Raw genomic sequence first — 20,028 nt, forward strand, 5'->3', positions numbered from 1 at the left:
CACAAGCAGGGCTGGAGAAAATTCATGTAAACATTTGAGCAAGCATTCATGGAAAGTTTGTTGCAGCGCTGAGCCAGGTCTAACTCTTGGTGAAGGACCCTGTCTTTGGAATTTGCTCCCCCCCTTGGTTTGACAGAACCCAAATTTGCAAAGCGTCAAGCCACGCTTCAAATACCTGATTACCGGGGATGATTTTGAATAGTGCCTTTGGTTTGGCAAGAGAATTGTTTTGTTGGATTAAAATAACACAGATTGGCTAATATATTGCATCTTTATCCTTTCCAGTGTAAAGCTTTGGATTGGCAATAGACACATCTTATAAAATGAAAAACAAATATGACAGATACGGAACATGGACATGGAGGTGGATAAATGACGTGCCTAAGAGCCTCTCAGCGAGTCATTGTCATAGCCAGGTTTAGAACTTGGGTTCTCCAGGTCTGCTAGTCTGATGCTCAAAGCGCTTAAAGGTGCCTCTTCGGTTAGTTAAAACCAACTTATTTAGTGTCTTTTCAGCCTCCTGATTTCTTGTTATCTGGTATGCTTTGTCCTCCTGGCCTTTTGATGATTGCACAACTCTATATACAGCAAATAGTGTCATTAAGCACTGAGGGACAAATTCATTGCTAACACACATAGGTGCAACTCTATTGGAGTCAACGGAATTGCACCTGCGTATGCCAGCAGTCAGTTTGCCCCCGTATCAGCATGTAGACTGGGCTTGGATGGCAAGGTGCTCTGACTCAGTCCCTAGTGAGGAGATGTTGAAGGACAGGAAACAGAACTAAGCTTCTGGATGTTGCTACCTGAGACTCAGTGTGATGGGGAGAAGAAATTTCTGAACAAAGCAACTCTCCTTTGGGTAGGTGAGAGTTCTCATTCTCCAGCTGACCTTGTCTAATTGAGTTGGCACACAGTACTAGGACAGTGGTCAGCACAGACAGGCCAAACAACCCCCAAGCTACAAACAGAAGTAACTGTGAGCACTAGCAAACAGCAGGAAGAAAATGGAGACAGAACAGAGGGACAGAGTATTATAAAACAGCACCAAAAATAGCATGCAATTATTTACAAATATTCCAGAGATGAAGGAAACAGATGAGACCAAATGCATGGCCCATTTGTATCATGAGTGCTTTGCGCTGCTTGTTGAGGACACTCATTCATTTCAGAGCAAACCAGATTCTGAAAATCACTTCATAAAACGTACCGATGGATTCTCAGTGAATTGAGACTGTCCCCACTGTCCAACCCCATCAAAAAGAAAAAAAAAAAAAAATAAGGGAAAAGACATTTGGAGACAAAGAAGGAAAACTGCACTCTTCTGAGGGGGCTGGTCCCGTTCTGCCAACCTAGTACAGATCAACAGTGGCATCTAGTGGCCAAAAAGACTCATCACAACCTTTGGCTCTAGTGTGCTCTCGACTTCTTTGGGTGAAATAATTCAATGTAAACTGGTTTCAAAATGTTCTCCCCAGGTCTCTAGTTAGGGATCCCTAGTGCAAGCAATGAACAACCTTGATAATCTGAGAATCCTGCGGGATGCTGAGGAAGATCAGATAATCGAGGTACTTTTCAATGTAATGAGTAGATGTTGGCAGCTGTGATCCTTGTTTTAGATGACGGGAGTGAGTGGTGGATAACTGAGGCATTCGAAAATGGGGCAATATTGAGTTTCATCTTGATTAACTTGTTCATCTTTCTTAAGACTAACTGATACATCTCTCTCCACTCTTGCTCACTGAATTCTGTTCCATGTTTTCCCCTGATGACATGTGACACAACCCTTCATAAACCCCTGACTCCAAAGGCACCTGAATTCAGGCCTGACCTGTTTGGATGCGAGGTGGGTAGCATGAACTGGAATTCCACAACACAAGTGTTGTCCTTCAGCTGGCGATGCTGGACACTGTTCAACTCATAGGCGATGTACGCCCTTCGAACGTACACCTGGTTAAAAAGAAATTCTTGGTCAGTTCAACTGGGCTGGGGAGATAGAAGTGATACAATGGAGGAGTCAGAAAAAAACAAATGCCTCCAAAATGAATAGCTTCTGGATTTTTTTTTTTAAACTCAAGAAACAGGAGATCAAAATACTATTACCTGGAAACTGCTAGAACAGATAAATAATGCCATCTCAGACAGTGGCCTATATGCTATATCCTTCAGAGGAAGGCCAACACACAAACAATGTACATAAATTTGAAATATTATTCTGGGGGTGGGGATTTCTTCCTGACCTTAACTGGTGATTAGTTTCTGCTCTGAAGCATGAGGAATGAGATAAGCGATATGTTATGGAAGAGAGAGCAAGCTCCCCCAAATGCAGGAGAGGAGGCTACAGTTAAGTGAAAGGCAGCAGTTCAGAAAACTCACTGTGATACACACACCACACAGGGTTTTCTGGAGTGCTAGCTATACATCACTCAGAGTGCAGACCATTTTATAAGGCACTAGCTTCACCCTCTGCCCCTGCAAGGAGGCAATTCGTCTTTAAACAAAGGAGACCGGTTGGATCTGAGATTTTTGGTCCAGCCCATTAGAAGGTTAAATGGCAGATACCAAGTTTGGATCTAAACTTCCTCAAAATGTAGAAATATTTGTGTCTCAGTGCTAAGCTCAAAGCTCACCTAACAGTTAGTTTTGCTGAGCAAGGGAATGATGGCCAGGGCATCAAGGTTATAGCACAGTGCCTGTTATTTCCAGAGTGTCAAAGGGATCCTTCACTCTCAACTGGCCATATACTAGAGATAGACACAGAGGGACCTCAAGACAACATCGCAACAGACAGACAGATTGGGGGAAAACATAAAGGAAGAAAAAGAGAAAGTTTGTTTTCAAGTGGGCAGAAACATACCTCCAGAGCTGCCATTCGCACCACCTGGTTACTATGGTAGAAAAAATTTGGTAGCACATCAAAGATGGATGTTTCGGACAGAATGAGTTTCTGAAAGAGATCACGTACAGAAGGGTTTTACAAGAGAACGTCTTGCTATTACAGAGGAGTCAAAAGTTTCCATCGAAACAAAATTCTGATGGAAAATTTTTTTTGCACAAATATTTTTCTGTTTTCTGACAAGTGCTACCTTCTACAGCTTTTCTTTCATTATTTTCATTGTGGCAGCATTTAGAGGTCTCAATGAGATATCAGGGCCCCTTTGTACTAGGCACTTTACAGGCATATAACAAAATCTATCCCTGTGCCTTAAAAAGAGTTTACAGTCTAAATTCTAAGCCAATCTGCTGCAGGAGAAGCCACCTTGCAGTTCCCTAATTGCCTTGAGTCACAGTCTGTACACCACACAGCAATTAACCCCTTCACAGTTACAAGGCAAAAAGAACAGGGGCCTGTGCCAACACCTCAGATGAGTATTTGGCTGCAAAACTAAAATAGCACTACGACTAGAGGACAGCCCTGCTACTGGAGGACTTCAAAATCGGCAGAGACATTTTCGTGTTCCGTCTATGGGTTTGGGGATTTACAAACATATACATGCTTTCATAATTCACCCCCAGCCCCTGCAGAAAGGGCAATTCAAGGCACTGCTCTGATGCCTACAGCTCAATATATTCCCTTTCACAGTGGGCTGCAGAGAAGTACATGGTGATATTTTTCCGGGAAATTAATCAATTGTTTAAGGAGTTATTACATTAGGAGTGAAAACGGTGTTCGGAGAAGATTAACAAGCATCCCGAAATCCGCACAAGCTAATACTAGGAAAACACATTCTTTCCAGCACTTAGTATTAAACAGGGTCACTGCTAGAGTTGTGCAAGGCCTACACCTGACATACCCTGGCAGTGGTCTCCTCTGGATGAGATCTTCCATACAGACTTTGAGCCACGCATTTTTGTAAGGCAAGATTTTGTACAAAACTGGTACCACTGCGCTTAGTGAGAGGAAAGTGAGGAACCAGAAAAAATAATCCTGTAGATACCTGTAAGTTCTCAATGCAGAACTGGTGTCCGTACATGTCAATGGCTGACAGGAAGATGGACTCCACCTGGTTGTGACGCAGCTCGTATGATGGCAAATGGGAAGCAATGAGAACCTGGTAAGACAGAAGGATGCAAAGGGTGAGTGCCAGAGAGAACTGTTATGCTGGTCCATTATCAGAAGGATGCACTGTAAGAGCTGCAAGTCTATCCCACCAGTAGCCACCATACTCCCTACTAGAAGAGAACGTTAGCTACATGTATGAACGCTAGGCTCTGTAGCACAAGAGTGATGCTGCAAAATTTAGTCTCGTTTGTGTATCTCTGTGAATTGTATTACTGGGTACTCCCCAGAGAGAAAGGGAACAGCTTCAATCAAGTTTCATCAGTGCATGTGATTTAGCACCGCAAAGCAGCTAGTCCTGGGGATTGCCCGACCGGCTGTTAATTGGAAAGCAGAGCTGGCAGGTAGCAGCCATGGGGAGGCCTGCAATGGAGCCAGCCTTTCACAGCTCCAGAGCAAACCAAGCACGAGCCACCTGTGCCAAGTACTAAATATCCAACACAGAGATGATGATAGGAAGGGGCAGCAGCTCGCAAGGGAAAACAAAACACAACAGCAGCATAAAGATACACCCAAGGACTGCAACATCATCCCCCCAGCATGCTGCCAAGAGGGTCAAAAACGCTGAATGGTTCAAGGAGATGGATACGAATCAGGAGAAAACATAAGGTCACTGAACGGCTTCAAACACCCCCATTCATTTTCAACGCTCACGCACTGAAATAAAAGGAGAGATCCCCAAACTGTCAGCTTCCCTAATGAAGACTTTTAGAATGGAAATGGGGACTGCAGGGTGAGAGAAGCTAACCAGACTTCCAGGGTTAGCATTATACCCTCCCACTCCCTAATATCTATAGACTAACCACTAGCTAAGGAGCTTGGCAAAATATCCAGGTGTACATAGGAGATTCAAATGATCATCTACACTGGAATCTTGGAAAGGACACGATCAAGGTTTTCCCCATTATTTTAAATCATGATTTACAAGAACCCTTTGGGAACTGGAAAGAGCTATCCACATTTCAATCTCCGTTCTTGGTATATTCACTGGTTTGTTATTGTAGGGTTAGTGAGGAATCCCAGACTGCACACCCCGGTTATACATCGGCTTGTTATTGTAGGGTTGCTCATGAGTACTGGGTTTTGGTTTTTTATTTGTTTAGGGATTAAAAAAAAAAAAAACCACCAACCCTAACCCATCAAAATTCCTCGACTTTGCAAAACAGACGATTAAAATACAAAGCAAGTCCAATTTTGATCCTGCCGAGCTTGACAAGGTCCCCTTTTAGCAATGATCAGCACAGAAGGTGCTGCACTTACCTGACGTGCTCGCAGGGCCACTTTTGCATTGGTAGTCTTGCTGAGCTGGGTCAGCTCGGTTAGAATATTAATTAATTCATCTGTCAAGGTGGGGTCTCGGCCACACAGCTGATCCTTATTTAAAAAATAAAATAAAAAAAATAAAAATAAAAAAAAAGACAGACCTTGGGAGTGTTGAAAATGAAGATGACCTCCCACAAGTAACTTAGAAATAAAGCAACGTTCTTAGATACATTGTTGAACTGTGAACATTCCCCAGTGCTTTCATAACGTTACCTGCCGAAGGAAAGTACATGAGCTGGAGAGGAAATGGGAGAGGGGAAGGAGGAGGTAGGCAGAATCACTCATTTGATTGTCCGTATGCAACGTTGGTTGGGGCAGCCAAGCACACGGCAAAGTAGGGCATTAAACTGCCAAAAAAATACAGCACAAACGTCTCCCAACACCCAGCCTCAGTTCTGGATCAAAAGTCTCCCCCAGCAACAATCCAGAGTACAAGAAACATTTGACCAGAATGAAACACCTTGTAATGCGCAATGAAGATTAGCAAACTTGGCTCTGGAAAATGATCAGAAGGAAAGCGTTTTGCAGCTGGGGACCCTCTGTACATATCTTGCAGCACCACTCGTGCCTTTGGTCACACTGCCCTCTATGGCTAGAACAGCTTCTTCTCTTCCTATGCAACAACTGGACTCCCCTCTCCTCAAAGCTCATTTCTGTCAACCCCCTTCTCCAGCACTAATCACCACTCCAGCAATATTCTGCTTCTTCCCCCGTGCTAATTATATTAAAAACAAAAACAATTAAGAAAAATTACAAATCTGTAACAAAATGAATGACCTGACTGTTTCCGAGAAATAAGTTTCTTTCCACTTCTTTCCTGGCCCCTTCATTCTGTTGTTTTCTCCTCCATAGGTCTAATGTAGGTCCTGATCTTGCAATGAGCTCTTTGTGGACCTCTATCCCCACTTAAGAATTGGAACCACATATTGTGAACTCTTGGGACAGAGACCTTCCCCTTTTACTTGTCTATAAAGGCCACATTACACCAGTGTCATTACACATCAAAAAACGGACCACCAGCCGTAACAACCAGAGAGTGTCAGCAAAACCGTTTAGAAAAGCACGTTTTCCAAACAGAAGCCTTGAAAAGAAACTGCTAGGCTAATTCTAAACCCAAAATATAGAGTAGGAAAATAGAAGTGTCTTCACAGAATTCATAACTAATAAAAATTATTCCATGATAACTTAAAACTCCAAGGAGAACAGTTTGCTTTTAACATTCCCCAAATGATGCAACATCGTGCTAAGCAAAATTGATTACAAGCAGAAGTGAAATTGACTAGTTCATGTCCACTGTCTAAACTGAGTGAATAGCAACAAGGAAACTAACCAGCATGAGTGGTGAAGTGTGTTGCAGTTTCAAAATTCTGAAATAACTGAAAAAAAACGGTCATAGAAGTGCAGAAATTTGTTTTCTCTCTACGTATAAGCGGTGCAATTTTGTAAACACGTCCAGAGGTAGTTCTTAGCCTCATGAGCAATTGCACAGCTTTCAACTACTCACAGTGATTTGCACGACAAGGACCCAAAGTTTGTAACCTGAGGTCGCCTCCGTGTTTCTTTCGTACAACACTCCCATACTATTCACATATAAAATGAATCATAGGAGGCAAATGAGAGATGAAATGGGGATTTGGGACAGCAAGCAGCAGATGGGGCCTTAAAGTTTTAAGAGAATTTAAGCACTTGCAGACCAGAAGGCCCTTTTAAGAGTCAAGAAATACAACAGGAAAGGGGCAAAATATCTACATAGCGGGTTACATTATATGGTAAGCCTGCTGGCAGGAATAAAATAAAAATAAACCAACAATATAAACCTCAGAGACTTGCTAATAATAGTCCTCCTCCAAGCCTAGCAAGTTTTAAAATAGTTCTTGATCCCTTTCTCTAACACTCTACGTCTCCCGCTCCAGCTTTATGCCATTTCTAGGAACCTACAACAATGGAACAGTTCAAAGTCAAATCATTTTCAGTTAGCTTGGCTACCAGCTTGTAGACTATTGTCTCCCACTAACAGGGCTTAACAATGAACACCACAGAGATGACCGTAAACCCCTTCAAGTTACATTTGTATCTGCAGACAGAGAACGTTTTAAGAATTGTTCACATGGTGTTTAAAAAAGTATATGGTTCTGTAGTACTATGCTGTATCTACTCCTACAAAAGCTGGCTGCTGACGAGACTTAGGAGTTGTCATATGTTACGCTTCTGGAGCTTTGTGGCAGCAGTAGGGATAGAACTTGGACCCTCCTTGGGTCTCTACTACTTGAACAAAAGGAAAATTTCTGTTAAAATAATCCTCAGATTCCTTTTTAATAATGGATTCCTAGGATACATCAGGAACAGTAACATTAGCATCAGTGTGTCCTGACATGATGTTTGCAAGAGGAGGACAAACTTAACAACCCCAGATAAAGAGCTCGGCAACCTTTAAAATGCCATGACTTTCACCAACGCATGTACCAAGAGATCTCTATGACCTGGAAGAATAATACAAATTACAGATGAGAGGGAAGGATGATCTTGTGGTTAAGGGACTGGGCTGCAAGAAATCACAGTTCAATTCCCAGCTCTGACACAGATATCCCTGTGACCTTTGGAAAGTCACTTAATCTCACTAGACCTCAGGTCCCCACTTCATATTATATTTCCCTATACCCCACGATCCATGTGAGGATACATTCACTAGCAAGGCACTTGGATACGATGGTAATGGTGGCTATGCAAACAGCTTTTATATGACCTACTAGCTCATCCAGTCTGTCTCTGCCAAGCACAGGGTTATTCCCTAAAATATGTCTTCTAGGGCTGTTTTTTAACAGTTCCAAGCAACTAGGCTTCCAGCATCTCCTTAAGGTGAGTATAGGAAGAGGAGAGAAAGGAGGGTTGGGAAAGGGAGGGAGAAAAGATAGAGAAAGAAAGAAGAATAGAAGGAGTTGAGAAAAACAGATTTTAGCTTTCCCATCTGTCAGTGATGCCTTCCCCACCCTCTCAGAGAGATTTTTCCATCAAAGTGAAGACATAAGCAGGACTCTTGGCCTTTAAGACTCAGCTTGCACAGGGGGAAAAATACGAAACAAAAAGTTTCAGTCCCATCCTAGCAAGAAACAATCAGTATGACAACAACAGAAATAAAGCAGCTAGCTGGTGTTCCCATTGGCGTCTGCCTCTGCTGATTGGTGAAGGCAGCGAGCAAAGCCTCAAACCAGTTCTCTGACAAGGCCTAACGCCTCCCCGGCACCCCCGTGTAATTACACACTTGAGTGACTGGACTCTGAAGAAAATTGAAGGCCTGAGCTGCAAACAGCTGCCATTTTCTCTCTCCATCACACCAGCATGATTACTTGAGAAATGAACAGCCCTGGCTCAAAGCTACTCCAGAATTCTCAGAGGAAATATGGCTCCGTGTTCAAATAATGAGATTCTTAAGGCAAGCGTTACTTACAATCATACCGGGGAAAAAAAAAAATAAAGGAATGCCAGGGCCTTTTTATCTTACAAATGAGAATTTAAGAAACCCAGCCACAGTCTGGGGCAATCATTACTCTTCTGCTCCTCTTAGGAGGGTTTTGGGGGTTTTAGTTGGGTGCTTTGGATCTATTTTTAGAGGCAGAAAAACACGACGTCTTTAGCAAAAGAGAAAAGACAACCTTTAATTAGCTTCTTAGAAAGCAAGACTTCAGCTCGGGTTTACGGTTAAAATCACAAGGGTCTCTAACTCCCCCTCTTTACAGTTCCGCTTTGCAGAGCATTATTCATTACTGGAAATTTTCTTAAGGTTTTGTCTGCTTGTTTTTTCTATTTATATCACAGAATAAAATGGGACACGCTGAGGGTTTTCACCTTCTTTTGACGGCGGGATAAACACAGTGGCGTTTCTCTCATTCCTGGGAGCCTGGAACTCCTGGGGGCTCAGAAATCAGCCTAAGACAGTTATAAACCCTCCCCCCCATTTTCAGTGGGGTGGCTAATTTGCCTTTCTGAATACTGAGGAGGAACTGGCATCCCTGAAAACTGAAATTCTTCCGGTAGTTAACAAGCTAGACAGGCAACCATGGAGCTGAGGAGGGTCTCCCTGTTATCGTCAAGCAGACGGTTCGCTAGACCAGGTCAATCTCAGGAATCTCCCAAGTTGCCATCTGCAGTGTAAAATTCGGAGGTGGTGAGTTCCAAGATGGGGTGGATCTATGGCGTACAAAGAAAACCCAGTCCTACGGTCTCCTTCCACATTTGCATACAAGTTGAACTGAAGCGTAAAATACGGCATGGCCATGCTATGATGCCTCAGGACTATTTGAAGGGGCCACCTTTTTGCTAAGAGGCTAATTCAGCATCAAGGGCTGCAGCTGTTCAGAAAGCAGCACTGAAGTCTAACAGGGGGCTCTCTGATCTCACAACCATAAAGAGAGTAACAGTGAGTAGCTGCTACTGAGCCTATGGGAGCAGAGACATGAGACTACACGGTGGTTCATAACTGAAGAGTAGATGAAGCCCCAAGGGTTATCCACTTGGACAGGCCAATATGTCAGGTCACTGCCAGGACTATATCCTCATTAGCCCTGATGGATAATAGGAAAGTCCATATTTGAACCCCTAGAGCCCCTTTACCCTAAAAACTGATCTGCTTTTTGTATACATGGCAGTGAGAATCGGAGGCTGGCACAGAGTTAGGACCCTAGAGAGCTCCAGGAAACTCAAGAAGCAAAGTAAAGCTGAACAAATACATAGTGCAGTCATTAGTGACTAAAAGGCTGCACTTAGTGGCTCTCCAATGATCTACGTGAAAATAATTATTTTATTTTCCGTTCCAAGTAGACAAAATAAACCACTGTCACAACAGGCCCTTGTTGCAACCTTATTGGCAGCCTGAGCAGAAAAAAACTAAAAATTGGATGTTCCATGGAAACTGAGCTAACTTCACTGGGCTGAGGTATACTGACAAGGCAGCATAGGGAACTGCACTCACTGCCAGGTCTGCGGTTAAAGGACCACAGTCTCTGGGCTGAGGGCTGTCAACTCAGCATCTTTCACCAGCACTAAACGTTCACATACAAGGTAAAAAGAAGTCCTGAGGGCCAAACTTACAATGAGCATCGTTACGAGGAGGTTCTTCTTGGTAACTTGAGCATGAGAGAAGATGTAGTTCAACACAGCATTCATGTCACTTTTGTTCTCTTCCCGAAGGGCAAAGACACACTTGTCATAGTGACCTGCAGTCAGAAACGAAACATGAGGACCCACAGCATTCTGTCCAGCCTACACACTGGGGTAGCGCTGGATGCATCTGGCTGGACACATTTGGTTATTTTCTTAACATAACTTGGTGAATCTGAGGGACAGAAGCATTTTTACTGAAAACTTTAGAAATCCTAGACGGTTTTAAGTACTGTCCTGTCACTTGCTTTCATCAACTCCAATGCCAAATCAATGCTTTGTGAATTACACAGGGAGAGTGCTGAGGGCTAGTTAAGAAGGGGTTATCTTTCACTCAGAGAAGAATCACAAAATAACCAGATGGCATGTGAGATCATCTTCTCTAGTGAGTTGATGTGGAAATGAATCTCTAGGTATGTCTACACTGCAATGTAAATCCAGGGTTTGAATTCAGGTTCAAGTCTAACACCCCGTCCGTCTACACACAAATCACACTAACCCAGGGCTTGGACCTAGGACCCCACAGGGGTGGATGGGGCCTTATTGCTTTGCAGTGCAGGCCCAGCCCGACTGGACTTGTGCTCTGGGAGTCCACCAAAAGTATTCCCCAATCCCACAGGCCGACTTCCTTTGTCCTCTGAACAGTCAAGCTTGGTCGACAGTCAAGTTTTCCCCACACTGCAAACAAAGGGTTAGAGCGGCCACACACTGGGAGGGTGCTAGGAAGTCTGGGACATGGGTAGTTGGACTCCAGCCCACATAATGCCGTATAGACACTGAAGCCCAAGGCTGGGACCTAGGAGTCAATAACTCCTAACTTGGAGTTACAAAGCAGACGCTCAAGCCCTGGGTTAACCAAGCCAGGGTCTGCTAACTCGAATTCGACTCGCCCTGGGCTCACTTTGCAGTATGGACATACCCTGTAACACTAGAAAGCTTGGAGTGCACGGGGGCAGGAGGGAAGAAGAGTAGAACTGAATCGGAAAGAGCGTTATCTGCAATAGCTTAAAAGCAGCAGTGGTTCACTGCCATCCTGTGACTGGTAACAGTACTGCAAGGTTCACATTGAAATACCTGGCTGTGGTATTCTGCATGGAAATCTGAGAATTGTTCTTTATAAAGAGCATTGAAAAGTCTCCTGGTACCTTACAGCGGTTTCAACTGAAACAATGGATTTCTTATTGCATTCCATTTTCTTACAGTAGTATTTACTACTGCATTGCCCATTTATTTACCAGCTGCCACGGTAAACGTAATGGTGGATCTGATCTTAGCTAATTTCTTTACACTTCTTCACACGCTCAAATGCTCAGAAGTCAGGAAATAAAATAGTTCACAAAGCCATGCTGTCTTCACCAATCTAAAGAGCCAAGAAGCTACATTTCAGTTTCTAGCTTCAGAGAGGTGATCCAGGAGGGGGGAAACTTTTAATACTATAACGGGGTTCAAAAGGGAGATAGATAGATTCATGGAAGATAGCCATTGATGTACCTATTAGCCAGGATGGGCAGGAATGATGTTCCTAGCCTCTGTTTGCCAGAAACTGGGATTAGGTGACAGGGGATGGATCACTTGATGATGACCTGTCTGTTCATTCCCTTTGGGGCACCTGCCATTGGCCACTGTCAGAGGACATAATACTGGGCTTGATGGACCTTTGGTCTGACCCAGTACGGCCATTCTTATGTTATGTTTAATCATAGGCCCTTGCAGACAGCAAGAACCAGCAAAAGGCAGGCACAGAAAGTCAAAATAAACCAAACATGAAGCAGCACAGAGTGGGCAGAACTCTGCCTGACTGAATCTTAAAGCGCTCAGAAGCATACTGTGAATTAATGAATCATGTTTTGAATTCTGCCTCTTTTCTGGAGCTACTTCAACCCTGAATCATGTAAAGTTTCAGCTTACAAGGCTCTGGAGTAATTAAAAAAAAAAAAAAAAAAAAAGTGTGCATGCATGTAGAGGATGCACCACATTTACACAGCTCAACAAGACGAAAAGACCAGAGAAGGGGTGATGAAGTCAATTGTCAGCCCCTGTTGTGAAGATGTTCACAGCACTGACTCAAAAAGAATCAGTGTCACGTTAAGGCACCTAAGCAGAGGGAGGAGAGATGAGAGGATGTGAAAGACGTCGTGTCTGCCCGTGGTGGACAGGCGCTAGCACAGGCTTAACCTACTAGGGGAGTCCGGTGGCTGGACTTGTTGCTATGTGCACTTCCCTGCATGTTCCTACCATGGAGGCTCACCACATTGGGAGTTTAATGGTTTAAAAAAAGCCCTCCTAAGCAGTGACCCAAAAGGAAACCAGTCAGGCCATGCCACAAGGAGCCGTGACGAGCTGGTCTCATTTGGAAGATGCTTTTACTGAAGCCTAGAGGTGGCGCTGTGCTCCTCCCAGAATTCAAATCCTAGGTGTTCAAGACTTACCATGCTGGAACTGAGTCTCCACCTTTAGGTACTGACGGAGCAGATCCATCACCACAGCCTTCATGTGGCCTCGAATACCACTCCGATACCTGCGGGAACAGCGGGGGGAGGTCAGGTCTATCACTGGAAGACTAAAATGCCCTTGTCCTGCTTGTGAAAGGCTCTGCGAGTCGATACAACCGAACAATACACACACAGATGCTCCCGGGAACTCCTGGAGACTCAGTGCAGTGAGAATGAACCTCGGACACTGTTCATATGAGCAGCACACCACGCAGCGTGTTGAAAGCACTCCCCAGAACCTTCCCAAACCCTCAGCTTCTAGAGCTGGGAAAAGGGTGGGGAAGATACCAGCTGCTTGACAGAACGGCCAAGACGGGCTCACTATTAAGAGACAAAAAAGTTACACCTGCTTCCTTGAAGGCAAAGAAAAAAATAAATGACCCATAGCTTTGCTTCAGCCCTTGCAGGCAGCAAAAAAGGAAAAGGAACGGACGAAGGGATGGGTTCCGGTGAACGAGCTCACCGTTGCACCAGCTGCACGATGCTCTGGGTGTTCATGAAGAAGACCTCGCGCTCAGACTTGCGGTTCAGTGTGGCTGCGTGGCTGTCCAAGATGTTGGCGATCTGAGAGGGGGGAAAAAAAAAAAAACTCACGACAACCTCATTGCTGGAGAGGGTGGAGAACGTTGTCACAGGAGCAAAGGATTTCTGCCAGACTAGATGAGAGCACTGGGCCAACAAGCCCATTACCCAGACTCCAGCAGAGGCCAACATCTGATGCTGCAGAGGAAGGCAAAGTACCCTCATAATGAGCCAACCTACTGTGCAATACTGTATATGAGGGAGATATTCCTCCAAGACTCTGCAGCCATCAGCTGACACCCTAAATGCCAGAAGTAGTTCAGAGATTTCTTTAGTGTCAGGAGGAAGCAATGGGATCACCCAGTCTCACCTGCACAACACAGACTATACAATTTCATCCACCCATTCTTGTATTGATCTGCAAAAACTGTAGCTGAATGACAGCATATTTCGGATACAGTAGTTCTGAGCACGAGGTCATGTCTCCTCCGAACAGCCAATCACTTCTGCTACGTGTTCGCAGATGGAGGAGTTACTACTTTTGCTCAAGCACCAGAGATCTGGGGTTTTGGCAACGAAGGTCCAGGGTCCAATTCCCATTGCTCTCCATGGGCTACTACACAAACTGCCCTCCCTACCACACACCCCCACTTTACAGCTCAAGCTCACCTCCAAATAATTCAAAGGTATTTTCCCTCCGTCCCAAAGTGACCTGTTTTGTCTTCTCTTTCCAAAGGGCTGTTTCTTACCTGCTGGCTGGGAAACTGGCAAAGGACCGATGTAATGTTGCTAGCATACTGGGCCATCTCCTTCTTGATGGACTTCTCCACATTGGGTGGGATCCGCCCAGAGACACTAGTCATGATGTCCTGAAGCTCCAGGAGAGGCAAAGATGGGTCTCTCAGGGTCTTCATTAGCCGCTCAACCCAGTCCTTCACCTGGAGACAAGCCAGGCAGAGGACAAGAACAAGATGCAATACGGAATTGAAGGGCTGGTCTCAGCAAGGCTTATTCAGTGTGGCAAAGCAGTATTACAGTATGACCCCACCTGGGAGCCACACTAGTTCCGGGGGTGCAGATCAACATGGGTGGGGAATGGTGCAGAACTACTCCCTTCCTCCACCACATATGCTAACTCAACCGCAGGTAAAGCTGCAGGGGGCTGCTTGAAAAGCATGCACCTTCCTTGTCCGCTCCCAATGTGGCCCCAACATAGCTGGCTGTGGAAGCAGCTCGCACACACTGGCAGCCGGCATAGGCAGCAGTCCTGTAGCCCATCTTGTCTCCTCTTCAGTTCTGACTTGGGTGGCACCAATGGACACATCCCCCTCCTGCCCCCAGCTTTCTGGGAATAGGGGACTGGGGAAAGGAATCAGGGCTACCAGAGAGATGGTATATGAGGCAGGGCAGTGTAGTCTAGTGTCCTGCCTCTCAGTCCCCTGCTCTAACCATTAGAGTTCATTGAGCTTGTACACAAATTGGCTCCTAATATCCAGGGAAGGAAGAGTTTGCCCTCCACCTGGGACAAGCAATCACTACCTTGATGCTGAAGTAGGGCTCTGGCAGGCAGTAACCATTCATCACATTGACCAGATTATCGAGGACACAATGAAAGACGCGATGGAGCTTCTCGCCTCGGAGAGCTGTGCTGTGGATCTGTGGTAAGGTGCCTGTGTGCAGATCGGCCTGTGGACACATCCAACAGAAAATAAAGTGCCTCCAAGCCTCCTCCCACATGGCATCAGCAAACAGAATCACACTTGCTTCTCTCTCCACCCCCCACTTTTCAACTGGGGACCCAATAGCCTACAGCATGGGGGGGGGGGGGGAATTAGACTCAAATGGGAGGATCTCAGGATGGAAAATCCTCTTGGACAGTCAGGATTTTTGTTGGATCTCAATGATTGCATGCCCCTGAACCCACAAAATAAGGCCCCCAGCCTCTCTCTGATGAATTCCAGCTGATCTCAGTGTCCAGAACCAGAAACAACAAGGTCTCAGAGAAAGATTCAGTTGAAGCCAGTAGATATTGCACTGGTGCCAATAACCTCTCCCCATCTCCCATAAAATGATGAGGTACTAGCATCCATTTTAGAATAGTTCCTTTTTCTTTCACCATTCATGCCCACCCATCCACCCACCAACCCTACTTGCCCTTAAAGACCCATACATCTGTCCTCTACCCCAAAGATGATCGACGCACTGGCTCGCTCCCCACTTTTCCAGCTTTGCAGAGACTGTTTGTACCAGTCCCAATGCTCTTGAAACTGGGGTATCCAGGAGAGGTTCCGTTAGCTATCAGGAAGAACTCTCTTTGTCTTACGGTACTGTAAGTGTTTGGAACAGTCAAGTGGCCAAAGGAAGTAGTGGGTGCAGGGAGCATAAATATGTTTGAGGAAAGGATGAGGCTTTTCCCACCCACCTATATCACCTGGAGATCAGGTGCTGAGATAACAAGGAATGAGTCTGATCTAAATGTCTAGATCAGATCTGAGAGAAAAGCTGTGTAGGGTTTACATTGCCTCAACTTCTTCCTTTGAGACAAAAGCCACACAGTGAAAATCTCAGCATGACCTGGGCCTGTTCCCTGTTGCAATTCAACACCACTACTAGAAAATCAAGACAAAGCGGTAACCCCAACTAGGCAGGGTCCAGTGGCTATCTCCAGGAGCTTCCTACCTGCTGAACCCTGCTGGGATCATCCAGCTGCAGTTTAGCAATGACACAGCCAGGGTCCAGCGCTGCCCCGGGGCGTTTGACATAGTGGATGCAGCCGGATTCTGCCGCCGTCAGCGTCATCACCATCTTCATCACCTGCAGCAAGAAGACAGGTTACATGCTCAGATTCCCCAATTTCATTCAAGATTCATGCTTCAGCAGCTCCTTGTCTACGCTACAGGTAATCTGACCAGCGAGGGTCTTTGGCATTCAGTAGTCACCCTGAAAGGCTTGCTGTGCAGATGCATGCTGGGAAGGAAATCCAAGTGCCCCCAAGTAAAGGGCAGAGCAAATGGTTTGGATGCAAATTAGAGCAATAGGAAACCAAACTCAACCAATGGAATCTCAGCTCTTCTGGATTCTTCCACCTCCAAGAATAAGTAAAGGTTCCACGCTGAGCACTGGACTTTGAGGCAGCCTGCAACTCGCTGCCACGACGGTGATATTCTAAAGGTCAGAAATCGATGGCAGAAGCTATTTTAATAAGCTGGCTGGTGGGTTTGTGCACTACTGGCTTCCGGGGGAGGGAATCAGAGTTATTGGCCAGTGTGTCATAGGCTCCATAGAGCCTATGACAAACAGAGATTTCTCTTTAGTTCAAGTGCAGGAGCCTTGTCCTTGGAGCAGAAAGATCTGGGGTCTATCTGTGTTGTTGCTGTGGACAGTAGCACAGCAATCAACGACTGGTAGGTTCTCACCAAGCCATGATTATGTTACACTATAAAAGAGCTTGCATAAATAACATGGATCTAGAGTCTGATACATTTCTCCTACACACTGTTCCTAATAACCACCTTAATCCCCACAATCCACTATGTACCCTCCTCTCTCAAGTCTGGTTTGATCCCCCTCCCTCATACACAGCCCCCATCTTTGCCCACTATGCCATGGGAACTGCTTGTCCTCCCGCTCTTTGGGAGTTAAGTAACCTCCACGGGGGAAAGGAGGAGCCACGTTCAGTTTCAGCTTCCTCATTAACTCATCGGAGCAAGATGATCAATGACCAGTCAGTAAGAGCAGACATAATTCATTGCCTCGACCTGTCACCAGGTCTGGGCCAGCCCTGCTGCAACGACCACTTAGCCCAGAGGAACAGCAAACCTTTTTCACAGCAGCTATGAGACATGGATTGTCCATCTCTCACAGCACTGTGGTCCATTCCTCTTTGGCCAGTCCCACAGCAAGATGGCCGCCGCAGTCTACATGCACTTTCTTTACCACCGGATATTGCTGGGAGGTTTTGCCTTCAACCGGTACAGTCATTAAAGCACAGGTTTCAACATTTATGCTGCTAAGCCATCTCTTCACCACCCAGCAGCTCGTGTTTCTGCCTTCTGAGTGGACACAGACCACAAAACCAGGGATGGGGGGTGGAAAATTGAGAAAAACCATCACAAAACATTCCAACCACCACCACCCAACCACCCCATTTTTCACCAAAGTTTCTGAGCATTTCAAAATGTTCCTGCTCAGCTCTGCTCCCAGGATTGAGCATCTGCAGCCAGCCCAGTCCCATGTAGCTCTTTTACCTCAATTTCAGCAAAGCACTGGCCCGAGAACACATGTCCCCCATCCTCCACCACATACTGGATGAGCTTCCCAGCCGAGGGTGAGCGAAGGAGAGACGGATCATTTTCCTTCTCAAACACGCAGGTCTTGTTACCTATGGTGATGCGGTACCTAGGGAAGAACACCTCAATGGAATGCCATGCAGAGAGTATAGGAGGGAGAAAGCCAAACCCCCCAGCCCTAGATCACAATATACAAGTAGCAATTATCTGCAGTTTAGTGGCTTGGTTCTAGAGATGAACATCTGAGTAATCAGGATTGCGGGGGTCAGGAAGGAATTACTATCTACCCCTAGCATATGTACAGCATTGCTTCTTCTGAATCAGTGGGTAATTGGTCACTGTGGGAGCCTGGATGCTGGAACCAATGAACTTCCAATATGATCCGGTATGGTAAATTCTATATAAACCAAGATTGACAATACTGGAGATTGGATGTGTTAACACAAAGCTGTCAAATGGCAAACGCTCACCAAACCTCCCACATCCAAACTCCTCCAGTGCTCAGAGTGCAGCTGAGAAGAGCAGGCCACACCCTTGTGGTGAAATGAAGTGTTTCAAAAGGCATTGTGTTTAGATTTTTATAGCATCTTCCAACCCAAGTCTTTCACAGACTACTAGCCAGATTCATTAGAGTCTGCAGAGAGAAGGAGGCCCCACGCACCCCAAGGGGGTTATGTGGTATAAACTCCAGGGGATTGGAGAGCTGAAGAAATGCACTGAATCAGCACATCCGTCAGCTATGCTGGCTAGACCCTATTCCCAGGCAATGCCACCAACTTCTCTCGTGTTAAACCCTCCACTCAGTGCAACTGCAGGATACCGTGCAAGGGTCTATGCAGCCATAAACCAACGAATCTGAGTCTGCGCATATATAAAAAGGTCACTCGCCCAGCCTATGGAGTGGAATACGACAGCTGTTCTGTACCAGTAGCAGATTTTTAATAAGAAAGTGAAAACGAACTTTTCCAATAGAAACTGAAAGGGCATAACTGGGCAAGAAGAACAGAAGCACCCGAGTTGGAATTTGGCCAGCATGTGCTAGCCTCTCTTTGTTTTACCCCCACCACTCCCCCCCCAGAAGTCACCACAAGCAGGGAAGAAACCTCCTTCCTTAAAGGCTGAGGTCTCCAAACTACCATGTTAGGTGGTGTGTGGGGACCACTAAACTCCCACCTTCTTGCAGAGACCACATCTATCCACTCTATCTACCAAGGGCCTGTAGGAAACTGGAATGTAGGCTCCCATTCAGCTCAGCGACCCACTGCTAGCAAACCAGATGGGCAACCTGGGAGTTCACTCACCTCCTACCTGGAAGGATGAGACTGCAGAGAGGCTGGAGAAGAAAGAGAATCACACTCCAAATCCTGCTTCCAACTGCAAGCAATCCCAAATGCTTCAGATGAAAGTAAATGTCTTCCCCTACTCCTGTCCCTAATAATGCACCTACCGAGTTCTTCAGTATTGTATAGTAGTTGGGGGGATTTCTTCCTGACCCTATGATAAGCAGCTGAGGCCTCAGCGCATGAAATTCTATTAACCCATCTTGGCATGTATGTAAATAGTAAGTGACCATAAACAATCCCTATAGCAGAGATTGATACCTGTCCACTTCTTCTTTCATGTAGGTTGTGTAGCTGCTGCCATCATAAGATAAGAGCAGCCCTCCGTCACTCAATCGGTGTACCTCAACCTCCACGTAAGAGTTGTTCATGACGACCACATAGGAATTGGGAGACTGACGGGTCACCTATGGGTCCGTGAGCAAGAACATGGAGCAGCACGTAAAGGAAACATGGTAACATTGACATTATACAGGCTGGAGCACCAGGCAGGTCCCTTGGTTTCTGAACTGACTGTTACAATCAGTAATACATGAAGATGTCTAAGGGAAATCTGGGTCACTTGACCACCAGCAGGGTGTTGCTGGGTACTGAAAAATTAATGTAAAAACAGGAGTCTTGCAGGGATCTCACTGTAAGGGAAATGTAATGGAAGGGAGGGTCTCAGGGTGGGGACACTGCATGGGAGACTGGAAACCTCTACACAAACCCACAGAAGCAGAGAAAATCCCCTTCCAGCTCTCCTTGACTCCTTTGCCCACCACCCAGATTTTATTTTAACTTGAGCCTTTCTGTTCAGAACAGTCATTGCAAAGCCAAGACAGTGCCAAGCTACACGAGATCCCTCC

At 45.6% G+C, this 20,028-nt stretch overlaps 1 protein-coding gene across 12 annotated transcripts in view; it reads right to left on the reverse strand.

The window, feature by feature from the left end:
* ACACA (acetyl-CoA carboxylase alpha) overlaps window positions 1-20,028 on the reverse strand; it is a 219,650-nt gene that overhangs the window by 127,025 nt on the left and 72,597 nt on the right. For all 12 annotated transcript variants that reach the window (XM_054008120.1, XM_054008119.1, XM_054008122.1 and 9 more), the window contains 12 exons: window positions 19,442-19,587; window positions 17,799-17,949; window positions 16,231-16,365; window positions 15,091-15,237; window positions 14,301-14,489; window positions 13,493-13,593; window positions 12,967-13,055; window positions 10,469-10,593; window positions 5,321-5,434; window positions 3,939-4,052; window positions 2,858-2,947; window positions 1,832-1,950 (listed from right to left, as the gene is read on the reverse strand). In XM_054008120.1, coding sequence (XP_053864095.1) covers window positions 1,832-1,950; window positions 2,858-2,947; window positions 3,939-4,052; window positions 5,321-5,434; window positions 10,469-10,593; window positions 12,967-13,055; window positions 13,493-13,593; window positions 14,301-14,489; window positions 15,091-15,237; window positions 16,231-16,365; window positions 17,799-17,949; window positions 19,442-19,587 — 1,520 coding nt within the window. The remainder of the gene's footprint in view (window positions 1-1,831; window positions 1,951-2,857; window positions 2,948-3,938; window positions 4,053-5,320; window positions 5,435-10,468; window positions 10,594-12,966; window positions 13,056-13,492; window positions 13,594-14,300; window positions 14,490-15,090; window positions 15,238-16,230; window positions 16,366-17,798; window positions 17,950-19,441; window positions 19,588-20,028) is intronic.

The sequence above is a fragment of the Malaclemys terrapin genome, chromosome 18, assembly GCF_027887155.1.
Source record: "Malaclemys terrapin pileata isolate rMalTer1 chromosome 18, rMalTer1.hap1, whole genome shotgun sequence".
NCBI lineage: Eukaryota > Metazoa > Chordata > Testudines > Emydidae > Malaclemys > Malaclemys terrapin.